The following is a 13114-nucleotide window of genomic DNA, read 5'->3' as shown; positions in this document are numbered from 1 at the left end:
AATGTGTTGACAGTAGAGTTGTTATTTAAATTTTTAATTACGAGTTTTATCAAATATGCCAGAATGTTTATGCTCAAATGAGATTTTTCTTTCAAAATAGCCATGTTGGGAGGGGAGAGATTTCCCCAGTGATGTTGCCTTTTCTTTGGCTCCTTCCAATAACAAAGCTGCTCTTAAAGGTTAAATCTTTGCCACTGTTGAGAATATTCTAAAAAGACATGGAAAGCAATTTCAAAAGAGGAGTTTTAAACAATGATAGCATTATTGCAATATAGTTATAGTCTTTTGAGATGAACTGCTTTCAGGGGCTAGTATTCAATGAATAATTATTTTGTATAAAAATATTTAATCTTTTATTATCATCTGAGTATACTTTTAATGTAAATCTCAAAATTTTTCTGTTGTTGTCTACTTACATATTTGCTTTGGCTTAAAGATAGCATAATGTCGTAGAAAGAACATTATACTTTGAGGAAGTTACTTGACCTTTCTAATCTCAGTTCCCTTTAAACGCGGGTAAAAAAACTTACTTCATAAAGGCATCTGAAGGTAGAAGTGAGATAATAAAACTAAGGTGTTTTCTAAATTGAAAAATATAAAGTACTTTACCACTGTCCATCCACCATGAGGATCTTAGGGATAGTAAAAGATGGCACAGGGCTTCTCCTCGCTCCAGAATCTTCTTGCAGCTACAACTAACATTCTTAATCTACATTGCTCACTGTTACCAAGGCAACACTACACTCCATTAAGTCTAACTGTTGCTTTGATAACTCTTAGAAGCAACGATATATGAACTTTGCATTCATTAATTTTCCAAACATTTTAGATGGCAAAAGTATAATTGATGTTCACTTAACAGGGGAAACCAGGATAGTGAAGATGATGGAACATGAACACAAGACAGATAAATGTGGAAGGAAGCTGGAGAGCAAGCAGTGAGCAAGAAACAACTGAACCATCAGGAAACAGAACATAATGTCAGGAGTGCTGGCCTTTGAACCACAGGTGGAATTTTAGGCAGTCAGGCAGATACAATCAGGGAGGCTGGCCTGGCAACTAGTAGCAGCTCAATAATTTTTTTTTAAACAAATAATGTATAGATAGGTAGAAGGATGAAGAGAACTGCCTCTGGTAACTCAGGTTCAGGGTAGAGTGATAGCAAGGACTCTTGGAGGGGAAGGGTGAAGTAGTTTTAAGACCCAGCCTTTAGGCCCTGGAAACTAATCACCCACCCCAGGCAGGATGGCATAAGTCTGAAAGCATCAATAAATATTCTTGTGATCAGCTGCAGAGAGCTAAAGAGAGCTGGAATGTGGGTCACTGGGTTGAGGCATAGCCATTTTCTCCTGAAATTTCCCTTGATTTGAGTAACAGAGACTATAAAGTGTGGCCCAGAGACCATTCCAGTTATCTAGGTGTTCAAAGAAAAAAAATACAGTTGTTTCCATGAGTGGCACATCTATTTTGTGCCAGGTAAGAACTAATCACTTTCGTGTATATCATCTCGCCTTACAAAACCTTAAGAGGCAGTTATTATTTCTATTTTTAAAATGCAAAAGTTGAGGCTACGTTAAATAATTCGTACAATGTCACTTCACTAAGAATGGGCAGAGGCCAAATTCAAGGTCTGTACTTTCCACTATCAGGTTGCTGCCCTAAAGTAAGATGTGGATTTGGCATTCTTTATATTTCTCTAACACATTCAAATTCAAAGGAAATGACAGATTTTGGTGACAATAACAGCTTACATGTCATAAGCATTGTCCACTATTCCATAATATCCACTATCCCATAATAAAACATTAACTTCTTTTTCTTAGTTACAATGCTTAAAAATTAAATTATCTTATTTTGAAACTCTATCAATAATTTGATTAAACAAGGCAATCTCCTCACATTACTTAATGAGTGAACATACCCTTGGTAGGAGACTGTTAGTCCTGCCACATCAGAATTTTCACAGCCCAATGCAAAAAGGGAAAGGAATAGGAGGTACCCAAGGACAGATGATCCCAAGTAGAGCTTTGCGGCTCCACACACACTGATTCTGAATTTTTTCATGACTATCCCCCCAGAGAATATTCCAAAGGCCACTGCAGGTATATTGATGAGCCCTGAGGAAAAAGAAAATTTTGTGAATCTCTAAAAGAAATGAGTACACTCACACAAACTTTCTAAGGGATTATACAAAATTATACAATAATTTCTGACTTATTATTAACTACTTGGCTAATTTAAGTTATAGAAACAGAGAAATATTTAATAATTAGTTAATAGTTACTCTCCTGTTTCAAGATGACTAAATTATGACATGATTTCAAAAAAGATTAGTAGCACATTTCACATATACTGCCAACGTGATTCTCCCTTTCAAGTTCCCTAGGATCTATAAGCTGTCCCTGAAGGGCCAGTGTGATGGCGAAGTTCCTGAACAGCATATGAGATGTGCTTCTTGCCTCCCAAAGCTTCTTTTCTTTCATCTTAGGTATTTTTGAGTCATTTAATGAGGTAGAAATTTCACATTGATTTCTTCATTGCATACTTTTTCCACTCACACCATAAAATGTGTCGCTCCTACTGTGTTGGTCAAAAAGTTCATTTGGTTTAAAGTAAAAATAAGACATTTTTCATTTTCACCAAGAACTTTATTGAACGACGTATTCAGTAACCAAACAAACTTTTTGGCCAACCCAATAAAATCTTTACCATCTAAATATTCCAACTGGAAACATTAGCTATAATTTAATCCTAGCACCTACAGTTTGTTTCAGTTTATTTTATATGATTTCTCTTGAATTTAATATTTATGTTTATCCAAATATCAGGAAAGCTACAAGATAGTTTATTATTGTATATTTTAGTATTATTAATTACTATTACTATTATTATTTCAGCACACTTGTTCAAGTTAAAGACCCTATTCTTTGTTACTATCCCAAACAAGAGTTATGAGGAATGTGTAAACTGTTTCGAGATGCTCAGCAGAATTACGATGTAAACTGGAAACTTTGATTCCCATACAGGTGCATGAAAGCCTTAGCCGTTAGGATGAAACAGTAATGAGCTATAGTAATAATAGTACTTCAGGATGTTCTTAAAGCTTTTTTCCCAGTGAAGTAAAAGTCTTGGTTATATCATGGACCCTCACAATATTACTCTAATGTTAGAAGAAATAAGTATTAAGATTTTTACTTTACAGAGAGAAAAAAATGCAAGAAAAATTTACATATTCATATAACCAGTTGGGTGCAGACAAAGAAGTAAAATTAGCCATCCTTCTTGGGCATAATAAGAGGGTTTTTTTTCCCCTCACAAATTAAGATAGTTTTCCATCACCTCACAGGTTTTTACTGTAACTTTACTTAATTCTAGAACACATCATAATACAATTCTAAATTTACTATGCTAGCTTAGCCACAAAAATAATAATGCTTTCTCTTATGATCATCTTTTCTCAAACAGTTCTCTTAATTTTTCCTTATTTGTCTGTGTAACATCTCCAAAAATTGAGGATGATAATCATTGTCAATGATAGTCAGTGTTGATGTATCTTGTCTACTACTTACTATCTTATTTAATCAAAAAATTTCAAGAAATTAAGCAAAAATAAAGAATTGCAATCTGTGTATTAAGAAGGAAAAGGAAAGATCATGTCCATGTAACTTCATAGTGATAGGAAAAGCCTAAATGAAAGATTCAGCTGTCTAATCAAATTTCTTTCAGTAGAAATTGGAATGGAAATTTTTTTAAAGCCCATACCCTTTAAAAACAAAACAAAACCATTTTATCACATACGTTCTAGTCCCTGACTTTGAAAAATTATTGTTGTTTATTTTTCTTTCATTTTATTTGCAAAATTAACACAAGAAAATGCTATTTCTAAACTTTAGAAAGAATGTGACCAACATATAAAAACATGTACAGTAAAATAAATTTTCATTGGATCAGTCGGCCCTTGAACACTTTAGGGAAATTTCTGTTTATTCTTTCCTCCACATCATATCAAATGCTTTCTCTGAAAGAAAGGAAATGTGTCTTTTTTGTGCCTTTCCCATATTTTATTACAGAAAGGGTCATTCTCCCATAATCCAAAGAAAAAAGCTGAAGGAGAAAAGAGGGGTAGGAAAGAAAAAGCGAAGAAAGGGAGAAAATATATTTGTTGAATGAGAGCTATGTGCATTTACAATCCATTTTATATGTCTTTTTTCATCTTTATTTTAACCCAGTGATGCATTTCTTTTCACCATTCTATGGAAAATCAAAACAAATGTTAGGGATGTTGAATAATTTACCCACTTCCCTTACTCTGCTGTATCCCATACTTAATAATTTAAAATTACAATGCACTCAGGAAAGTATCCTAGTTATAATGACGTGGAATTACTAAACATTTTTTACTTAGCTCTCACAAAAGTACTTGAATTATCTATAGATATGCCAGAAACTATGAGGAATTAGAGTTCCAGGCAACCTCTGATAGCTGGCTCAAAAAATTCTGATGATGAGTTTGTTTGGCTCTCAGAGTCCATTTCAGTATACAGAGTAGGGTCATGGATTAAAAGAAATCAATCAGCCACAATTCAAAAGATAATTATTAATCAGATTCTTCCTGACAGTTTTCCAAAAATAATTATGCCCAGTGAGGAAATACAACTCAGAAGCTCAGGGGAAATAATGTTATTCCTGGCTATATCATGCATGTATGTATGTATGATACATAGGCATGATATTGGGCAGGCCATTGAATCTCTCAGAATCTCACATTCTTTCATCTGTGCTAATTACTCTTAAAGATAATTTTACAGGTAAAACATATTTCATTTATTATCTACTTAATAAAGGAATGAGATTACATGTAATTTCATTTCTTTTCTAAGTAACTTCCCCCCCAAAGACCCTTAATTTTCCTTTATGAAATGAACTTTTCAACTGGAAAATTTTAAAGAACTTATTCATCATTCTAGTAGGAGCAATCAAAGGCCCCCAAATCTCTAAGTGTTATGCACATGTTGAATAATGAGAAATAAACATATACTTAAAGGTATGTTCTTCACTACAATTCATGGGGAGAAGATGGTCTCTTCATTTTGATAAATGAATGTTGACCTCCTTCACATAACACAAAAATACTTTGTATTATGTTAACATACTTTGAAAAAAATACTTTGAAATGGATTATAACCTAAATGTGAAAGTTAAAACAATCTACTAGGAGCAATATTTTTATTTTATTTTATTTTATTTTATTTTACATCTTTATTGGAGTATAATTGTTTTACAATGCTGTGTTAGTTTCTGCTTTATAACAAAGTGAATCAGTTATACAGATACATATGTTCCCATATCTCTTCCCTCTTGCGTCTCCCTCCCTCCTACCCTCCCTATCTCACCCCTCCAGGCAGTTACAAAGCACCGAGCCAGTCTCCCTGTGCTATGTGGCTGCTTCCCACTAGCTATCTACCTTATGTTTGGTAGTGTATATATGTCCATGCCTCTCTCTCGCTTTGTCACAGCTTACCCTTCCCCCTCCTCATATCCTGAAGCCCATTCTCTAGTAGGTCTGTGTCTTTATTCCTGTCATGGTATTTTGATAGGGATTGCGTTAAACTTATAGATTGCCTTGGGTAGGAAGGGCATTTTAGCAATATTAATTCTTCCAATCCAAGAGTGTGGGATATCTTTCCATTTTTTGTATCATCTTCAATTTCCTTCATCAATGTTTCATAGTTTTCAGAGTATAGGATTTTTACCGACCAGGAGCAATATTAAGAAAACATTTTCATAACCTTGGGGTTTGACAAAGATTTCTTAAAACAGGCTCAAAATACCACTAATGAAAGAGGAAAAGATTAAAATTGGACTTGATTAAAATTAAGAAGAGTGAAAAGGCAAATTGAAGTCTGTGAGAAAATATTTGCAAAACATATAGTCAATAAAGAACTTGTATCAAGAAAAAATACAGTACGCCTACAAACCAATTAGAAAAAGATTGACAATCCAATTAAAATGGGCAAACGACTCAAACAGAATTAACAAAATATAATGAAATGACCAACAAGCCTGGGAAAAAATGCTCAACATAGTTAGTCAGCAGATGAATGCAAATTAAGCCACAATACGATACCATCACACTCCGTAAGAATGGTTACAGTGAAAAAGACTGACAATACCAAACATTAGAAGGATATGGAGCAATTGGAGCATTCTTACACTTCTAATGGGAGTGAACATTTGCATGACTCTTTGATGAAATGTTTTGGCAATATCAGCCAGCTCGAAACATATTCCCTATGATCCAGCAATTCTACTCCGGGATATAGCCAAGACAAATGGGTGAATCTGCCTACCGAAATATGTGTGGAATGTTCACGCAGTGTTACTTATGATAGGCCAAAGCAGTAAACAACCCAAATGTCCATCAACAAGAAAACAAATAAACTGTGGTATATTTGTGTAATGGGATATTACACAGCAATGAGAAGAACAAACCACGACTACACGCAGTAACATGAATGAATCTTGTAGATTTCACTTCCACTGAGAAAAGCTAGTTACAAAAGAGTACATAACTTACTCCATTTATATAAAGTTCAAAAACAGGCAAGACTGATCGATAATGGTGGAGTTCAGAATAGTTATTAACTTGGAGAAGAGCATTGGGTAGGAGAAGTTTTGAGGGAGCCTGCTGGGGAACTGAATTGTGCTACGTGTTCTGGATAATGATCCACCGCACAGATAATACACATGTAAACATTTATCCAGCTGAGCTATACATTTAAGGTCTGTAGACCTAACTGTTGCTTATAAGTTATGTCTCTAAACACATAAGAAACGTTAAAATAAAAAGAATGTCAAAATTTCATTCCTCTTCTAGTCTTCGTAAAGTCAGTATAAAGCTTTGATTGGCATGGATGGGGTGTGGGGTTTTAAAAAAAACGCTAAAATATCAATATTTCTTCAGGTCAACCATTAAATAATAAAATTAAATTAATTGGAACCAATTAATGTTGAAAGTAAAATTCAACAGTGATTATAGCCTTCACATTTAGAATTTAGGGGAAGGACAGCAGTTCAAAGAGTCAATTAGAATTGCGTCTGCTAAGTGCCCATTATCCAGGTTTATTATAAGAAATTTATACATCCCAAAATATGCTCAGTTGTTTCCTCACACACACACACACACCCTGGTCTCTTTCAGAGATAGATGAATAGAGCAATTTTTAAAATATTTTATGAAGAAGAAATTATTTTAAGCCATTGGAGTCTCCTATCATAAAGGAACATGTCCAAAGGAATAGAATATGTTTTATACTTTGAAACAGTAGCATTAAATAACACTTTTGTGGACTAAAGGAGCTAATCCAGGTTTTAAAGTATCCAATTGCTTATAGGATGGTGGTTATATATTTGGAGATTCTGGTTCTTCTTCATTCATCATCTTTTTTTTTTTTTTTTTTTTTTTTGCCCTTGAATATGTCTCTTATTGACTGTCCTGCTGGGCTAGAAACACAGTCCTTTTAAGTAACCCAAATGCCAGGAATCAGAGAAGTCTTTCAACTCTGAGCAAACACAAACTTTGTTTTGCAATGCACACCTTTTAACCTGTCTGAATACTTACCTTTTGTAATCCTAGAAACTGTTCAGGTAAAATGGCCACTGTTATGAGGTTTCAGCTACACTTGAAAGACAAATATCCAGTACTAACAATCTCCTAATAAAATGCATATTTGGTCTATGTGATATTCTCGTGGTCATTCACACATAGTTCTGAACAATTTTTGCTACAAAGTCGTACCACAGACTATCTAAATATTTTACTCTGCTAGATTTTTTCGCTTACTTTTTGAAATGCCACAAGTTACCTTCAGTCTAAATATTGGAACAATTTCTCTTAAATTACTAAGGATTAACAAGACACAGCTGATATTTCCTATTGGAAAGCAGAAGGACAGAGAAGCATACCGATAACAAAGTTGGCCTTAGAGGATGACTGCCCATACTGTTGCTCAATGTACTTCGGTTTATAAGTCACCATGCCAAATAAGGAATTGAACTGAACGGTGCTTGCACACAAATATAAGAAGTACACTGGATTTCCAAAAAGACTCTTCAGTGATGGAAGAAAATCTATGAGACAAAAATAGCATGGAGTAATTAAAGACAGTGTCACACTTGGCAGAAGATACAGCCGTGGCATCAGGGCTTAGAGGCCGAGTCTCATTGTTATGGTTCTGAGGAGCATTTATAGCGTGGTGCACACACGCACTCTAGATATTAAGCCATTGGCACAAGTCAGGGCTGAGTTCCGGCCAGGCTCAGATCCAGACATAAGCACTCACTTCTACAGGCATAAAATCTAGATTATAAATTAGAGTGTCAGACAGGAACAGATTCCTCTGATGTGGGTAAAAGACACAAGGGATAAGAATACTCCCTCACCATTGAGCTGGGAGTCATGGACAGGACATTAAGAACTTGAGTTTTCTGGTCTCTCTCCTTCAAACTTGGGTCATAGGTGCAGAGAAGGGAATATGAAAGTTATCTCCAGTTAATTATTGTTAGAAATGAGCTTTGGCATTCTCCCTTCTTCTTTTACACAGCCAAACAGAAATGTGACGATTTTCTATAAATGTCAGTATTGCTGGGCCAGTTGAGGGGGACCAATCTTTCTCATGGCCACCCTTTTCCATGTGGAGGGTATTCGCTAGAACATGTCTGACCTTTGGCCGTATGCCACACTCCTTTGATCACTAGTGGAACACATGCACTGGAGCACATTTTCAAGTGGGTGGATGCCATCTGTTAAAAGGCCACAAGCCCTGAAGATTCACTCTTTTCTGTCCACCCAGGTGAATGTGAAACAGCCCTCTCAGGGAGGGGCAGTTGCAAGGTCTACACTGAGGAAGTGTAAAGGTGGGGACAGCAGCAAAGAAGGTTACCAAGACTCTGGGTCAAGTTCTTCAATCAGTTTCCCAGTAATAAAGCTGACTTTTTCATAATCTTCATCTCTGCTTCCTGTACAGTTTCTCAGTTTTTTCTGAACACATGAAGTGGAGAGAGGGGTATTATTTATAGATCGCCTATAAAGTTTCAACAGGAAAATGGAAAATGTTTCAAAATCAAGGAGAATCTGGCTCACCTCTTGCCATTTCCATGATTTTTGCTTTTTCTCCAAGAGGTGTTTGGTAGTCTGTGTGATCATCCGTAATAAACTTCGATTTCTCAGAGGAGGAATTGGAATCCTCTCTGCTCCGGGGTCTTGGTAGACTCTTTGGTAAATACCAGAAAGGCACAGCTGCCAGCAGACTTATGCTTCCTGCTATTAGATAGCCAAGCCACCAGGCACCCACCCACTGTGGATCCTTTGGGGTGATGGTTATATGATCTGAAAAAGAGAGAGGGTGGCCAAAGAGCATATACAGCAAAGCTAGTGTGTTGAAGGGTCCTCTTTTTTTAAAAAAAAAACATCCAAATGTTACCTCTATCACATCATAAAAATACCTAATAATTCATACATGATAACCTTTTCTAATCTGAACATTATTGTTATCTTGCTTTTTGAAGGAAAGAGGGTGTTTTCAGAGCATGATTATTTCTCCTTTTGTTTCTTTGATTAAAAGTATAGAGTCTGCATACTGGAAGGGGTCTCACTCTGCTCTGGGCTTCTGTCTGGACCCATGACAGGAAAAAAGCAACATGTGAGAAAGAATTATGAGGGCTTCAAACCTTCTGCCAGCTACCCCACATGAGTACCACTTTCATCTGATTTACATATTGAATGTTTGTCTAAGACTTTACTGGAAGAAAAAGTTACGCCCTATGCCCTCTGGCCCAAATCTAGTCTGAGCCACTCAGAATGTTATTTATTAAATGATAATTGAGACTACTTCAGAGCTATTCTAGGTCCAAAGCAAGATTTGTATATGTAATTAAAACATCAATATCTAATCATCATAAAATTTTATTTTTGATACTATTTCTTATTTGACTAAAAAGTAAGCATTGACAAAGTTTTTTAACCAAATCAAGCTTTTTTTTGCTGTATAAGAACCTATGAAACATATTATTATACTCTACCTCTACAACATTCTATGAGAATCCTTTGACAACTAGGCTCAATTGGAACTACGTTATACTCACTACAGTGTTTTAACTAGTTTACCACTGCATGTGCATTGCTTCCCTTTCACAATTTTTCTCTGTACCACTCATCACACCAACACTTTCTTATGTATATCAGTCTCCACGACCAGATTTTAAACTTCATGAAGTAAAGGAATGCAACTATTAGGTTGGCCAAAAAGTTCACTCTGGTTTTTCCATAACATCTTACAGAAAAAGCCGAGCGAACTTTTTGGCCAGCCCAATATCTTGTTCGCTGTGGTAGAACATCACTTGAGATAGAGTAGATGTGAAATAAATTTGGTAGTAATAATGAATAAATGAATAAATAAAATTTTCGGAATGTGTATTCCAGCTGATTTGATTAAAAAAGAACAACTAGCCCAAGAGTTTTGCATTCTTTTTTAACACACAATAATCATTTATAATACACATTAATGACAATGCAATTCCAGAATTTATAAAAATGAAACTTGTTTTCTCGTTTTTTAACTGCTTTCTAGGGTGTCTTTAAAAAAACCAGATGAATTTTATCTATGTCAAGGGACTACATCTTATATAAGGAAAGAAACAAATTAATAACTATGGAAAGATGAGGCCTCCATTTATTCCCTCCACAAGCATTCACCCAGAAGGAAAGTTAGTCTCACTATAATATGCCTTCTACTAAAAAAGACTCGTACATTAAATCAGGAAATTTTAGTTGCCAGAAGACTTTCAATCTTTGGCCTTTCTGACAAGTCCAGAAATATGTTATCAATTGATGCGACTGCAATAAATGTTGATTCACCTGAAACCAACAAGAGCCAACAAGTAACCACAGTTGTTAGTCTTAACTAAGCTGGAATGCCTTTGAACTGGGAAACCAGAAGTGGAAACTAATACATCCGAATAACAAACTATGGGTCATCCAGTTCTAATCACCACCTATTTTTCATATTCCATACACATACAATCATGTGTGATGATTGTATCAGTAATAAGTTTTCCATGGATTATTTCCACTTTATGAAAGACTACCATCCTGTCATTTTATAAAAAGGCAACTTGATATTTTCTATACTATTCCTATTAAAAAATTACAGTAACTAAATAAAGTAAATGAATAAATAGAAATAAACTCCCTTACCTAGATTTACAAAGCCAATGTCAACATACAGTTTGGCACATAATGAGCCTAACAGGAAGCCAAAGATTGGTCCTATAATTGCAACCGTCTGCACACACCCTGCACCAAAAAAAAAAAAAAAAAAAAAAATGCAATTTCTTTGCTCTTGTAAAGTAGTTTTTAAACAAGAAATGTGCATAAGATTCAGTTAGTCACTGAAAATGTTTCCTCAACTCTTCCCTTAAGTGTGCTCGATTTGTCAATTTTTCAGCCTCATTGAATCGGAAACCAAGTCCTCCTCAGTGTTGGAAGAAGGATGAACGTTTTTAAGGCATTAATTATCTCTTAGTAAGAAAGTAACACTAAGACTCTGAAGAAGTTAATTTCCCCAAATGGAGCAAATTTTACTCCCTAGGATTAGATTCCCCCTAGTGATAAAAATCAGAATTATACTATTTTGACAGTCTTTCAAAAACCTTTTATGGTCAGTTAAACATAAAACTTGTTTTGACATTAAAATTGATTTCTTCCATGTTAATGAAATGTGCTTGCATTCAGAGCTTCTGGGGGACCATCTGCAAGTGCAGTAACTATGCAGCCAGCAAAGGAGCTAGACTTGGGAGAGGGGAGAGGTGTCCTCTGGAACGCTCATGACCCACCTGGGCAGCTTTAACAGGCTGGTGGAGCAGATCTCCCAAATGACACCATTTCTAGTAACCAGAAATATTGCTCTTCCTTGAAAAATATCTCCCATCTGCCTTTCATTTCATCACTGAGCTTACACACATATCCCTGGGAGAGTGATTTAAATTAACTGGAGGAGTAAATAGCAGTTACCAGATCCTTTTCAGAATAGAAGAGAGGGCAAAGCAGAGTGAGCAGGCTCTGAGCTCCTGGACAGGACGGGGACACCCTGACGCCTGTGTGCATCTCTTGGCTGCAATCTTTCCTCTGGTCCCCAGAGTAATTGCCTAGCATGTGCCATGGGCTTCTGTTCCAATTCTAGGTCCTAATCTATGCTACGGTTTTCCATTAGAACTGGTGCCCTGTTTTTAACTACAGCATGCTTGGATATCATCAGAGACCTCTGGAGTTCTGTGTGAGTAGCCAGGGCAGAACCATACCATGGACCTACCTACAGCCCCCTCAATGAATTTAAATCTTGTCCTTCTGTCTCTGAGGGTGAGACTCTCAAAAAGTCAGAACCCCCAAAATCAAGACTAATGTATGAAACAGAACAAATTTAGCTTCCGAGACATAAGAGGCACTCGATAAATACTGCTTCCATTCGTTTACCTTTGGAGTTTGCTGTATTTTGGGTTTTGTGATTTTAGCTGCTGGTTTATCTGCTGGGGCCTGTCCAGACGTATGGTTGGCTCAGGCCTTGCTCTTGTCCTTCTTCTGTATCCATGAAGATACTTGCACAAGTCATACATCACAGCAGCTGAGCTCACAGATATTTACTTTTAATCTGATATTCTTTCCCTAATGCAATAGGTCCTTCTAACTGAAGTTCCTTCGCTATCCAAATCCTCAGTGTGGACTTCAGAAAAATGCGAACTGAATACAGGAGTTGGATATGAAGTATAAAACCTTCCACACCCTATTTAGTTGAGAATGAAGTTGAGAAAACCAGGTACCCTGTATCCCAAGAAGATGAATGAGGTGGACATTACCAATATAGAAAGCCGCATTGTCCTCATTAGCGAAATCATCAAGGTAGGCGATGCCTAGAGGCTGAATGGGAGTTTCTCCAATGCCACGAAGAAGGTTCCCCAGGAAAACATAAGCCCACATGGAGGAGCCGGCATCAATTTCACATTCTTGAAAGGAAAGCAAATGAGGTTGAAATTCAATCACTATCGAAGTTAAACATTTATT

The 13114-nt window shown here is 36.0% G+C and overlaps 1 protein-coding gene and 1 long non-coding RNA gene across 9 annotated transcripts in view; one reads left to right on the top strand and one right to left on the bottom strand.

Annotated features, from left to right (window-relative positions):
* Window positions 1-13114, top strand: part of LOC132433534 (uncharacterized) — a 134214-nt gene that overhangs the window by 31406 nt on the left and 89694 nt on the right. The gene's annotated exons all lie outside the window — the stretch shown is intronic.
* SLCO1C1 (solute carrier organic anion transporter family member 1C1) overlaps window positions 1-13114 on the bottom strand; it is a 59623-nt gene that overhangs the window by 14616 nt on the left and 31893 nt on the right. For 6 of the 8 annotated variants that reach the window (XM_069541183.1, XM_060024391.1, XM_060024394.1 and 3 more), the window contains 5 exons: window positions 12910-13056; window positions 11255-11353; window positions 9143-9388; window positions 7966-8130; window positions 1922-2117 (listed from right to left, as the gene is read on the bottom strand). In XM_069541183.1, coding sequence (XP_069397284.1) covers window positions 1922-2117; window positions 7966-8130; window positions 9143-9388; window positions 11255-11353; window positions 12910-13056 — 853 coding nt within the window. The remainder of the gene's footprint in view (window positions 1-1921; window positions 2118-7965; window positions 8131-9142; window positions 9389-11254; window positions 11354-12909; window positions 13057-13114) is intronic. The other 2 variants (XM_060024395.1, XM_060024396.1) reach the window with 2 other exon arrangements.

Source organism: Delphinus delphis, chromosome 11 (assembly GCF_949987515.2).
Source record: "Delphinus delphis chromosome 11, mDelDel1.2, whole genome shotgun sequence".
Taxonomy (NCBI): domain Eukaryota; kingdom Metazoa; phylum Chordata; class Mammalia; order Artiodactyla; family Delphinidae; genus Delphinus; species Delphinus delphis.
This window is presented reverse-complemented; position numbering and strand designations above follow the sequence as displayed.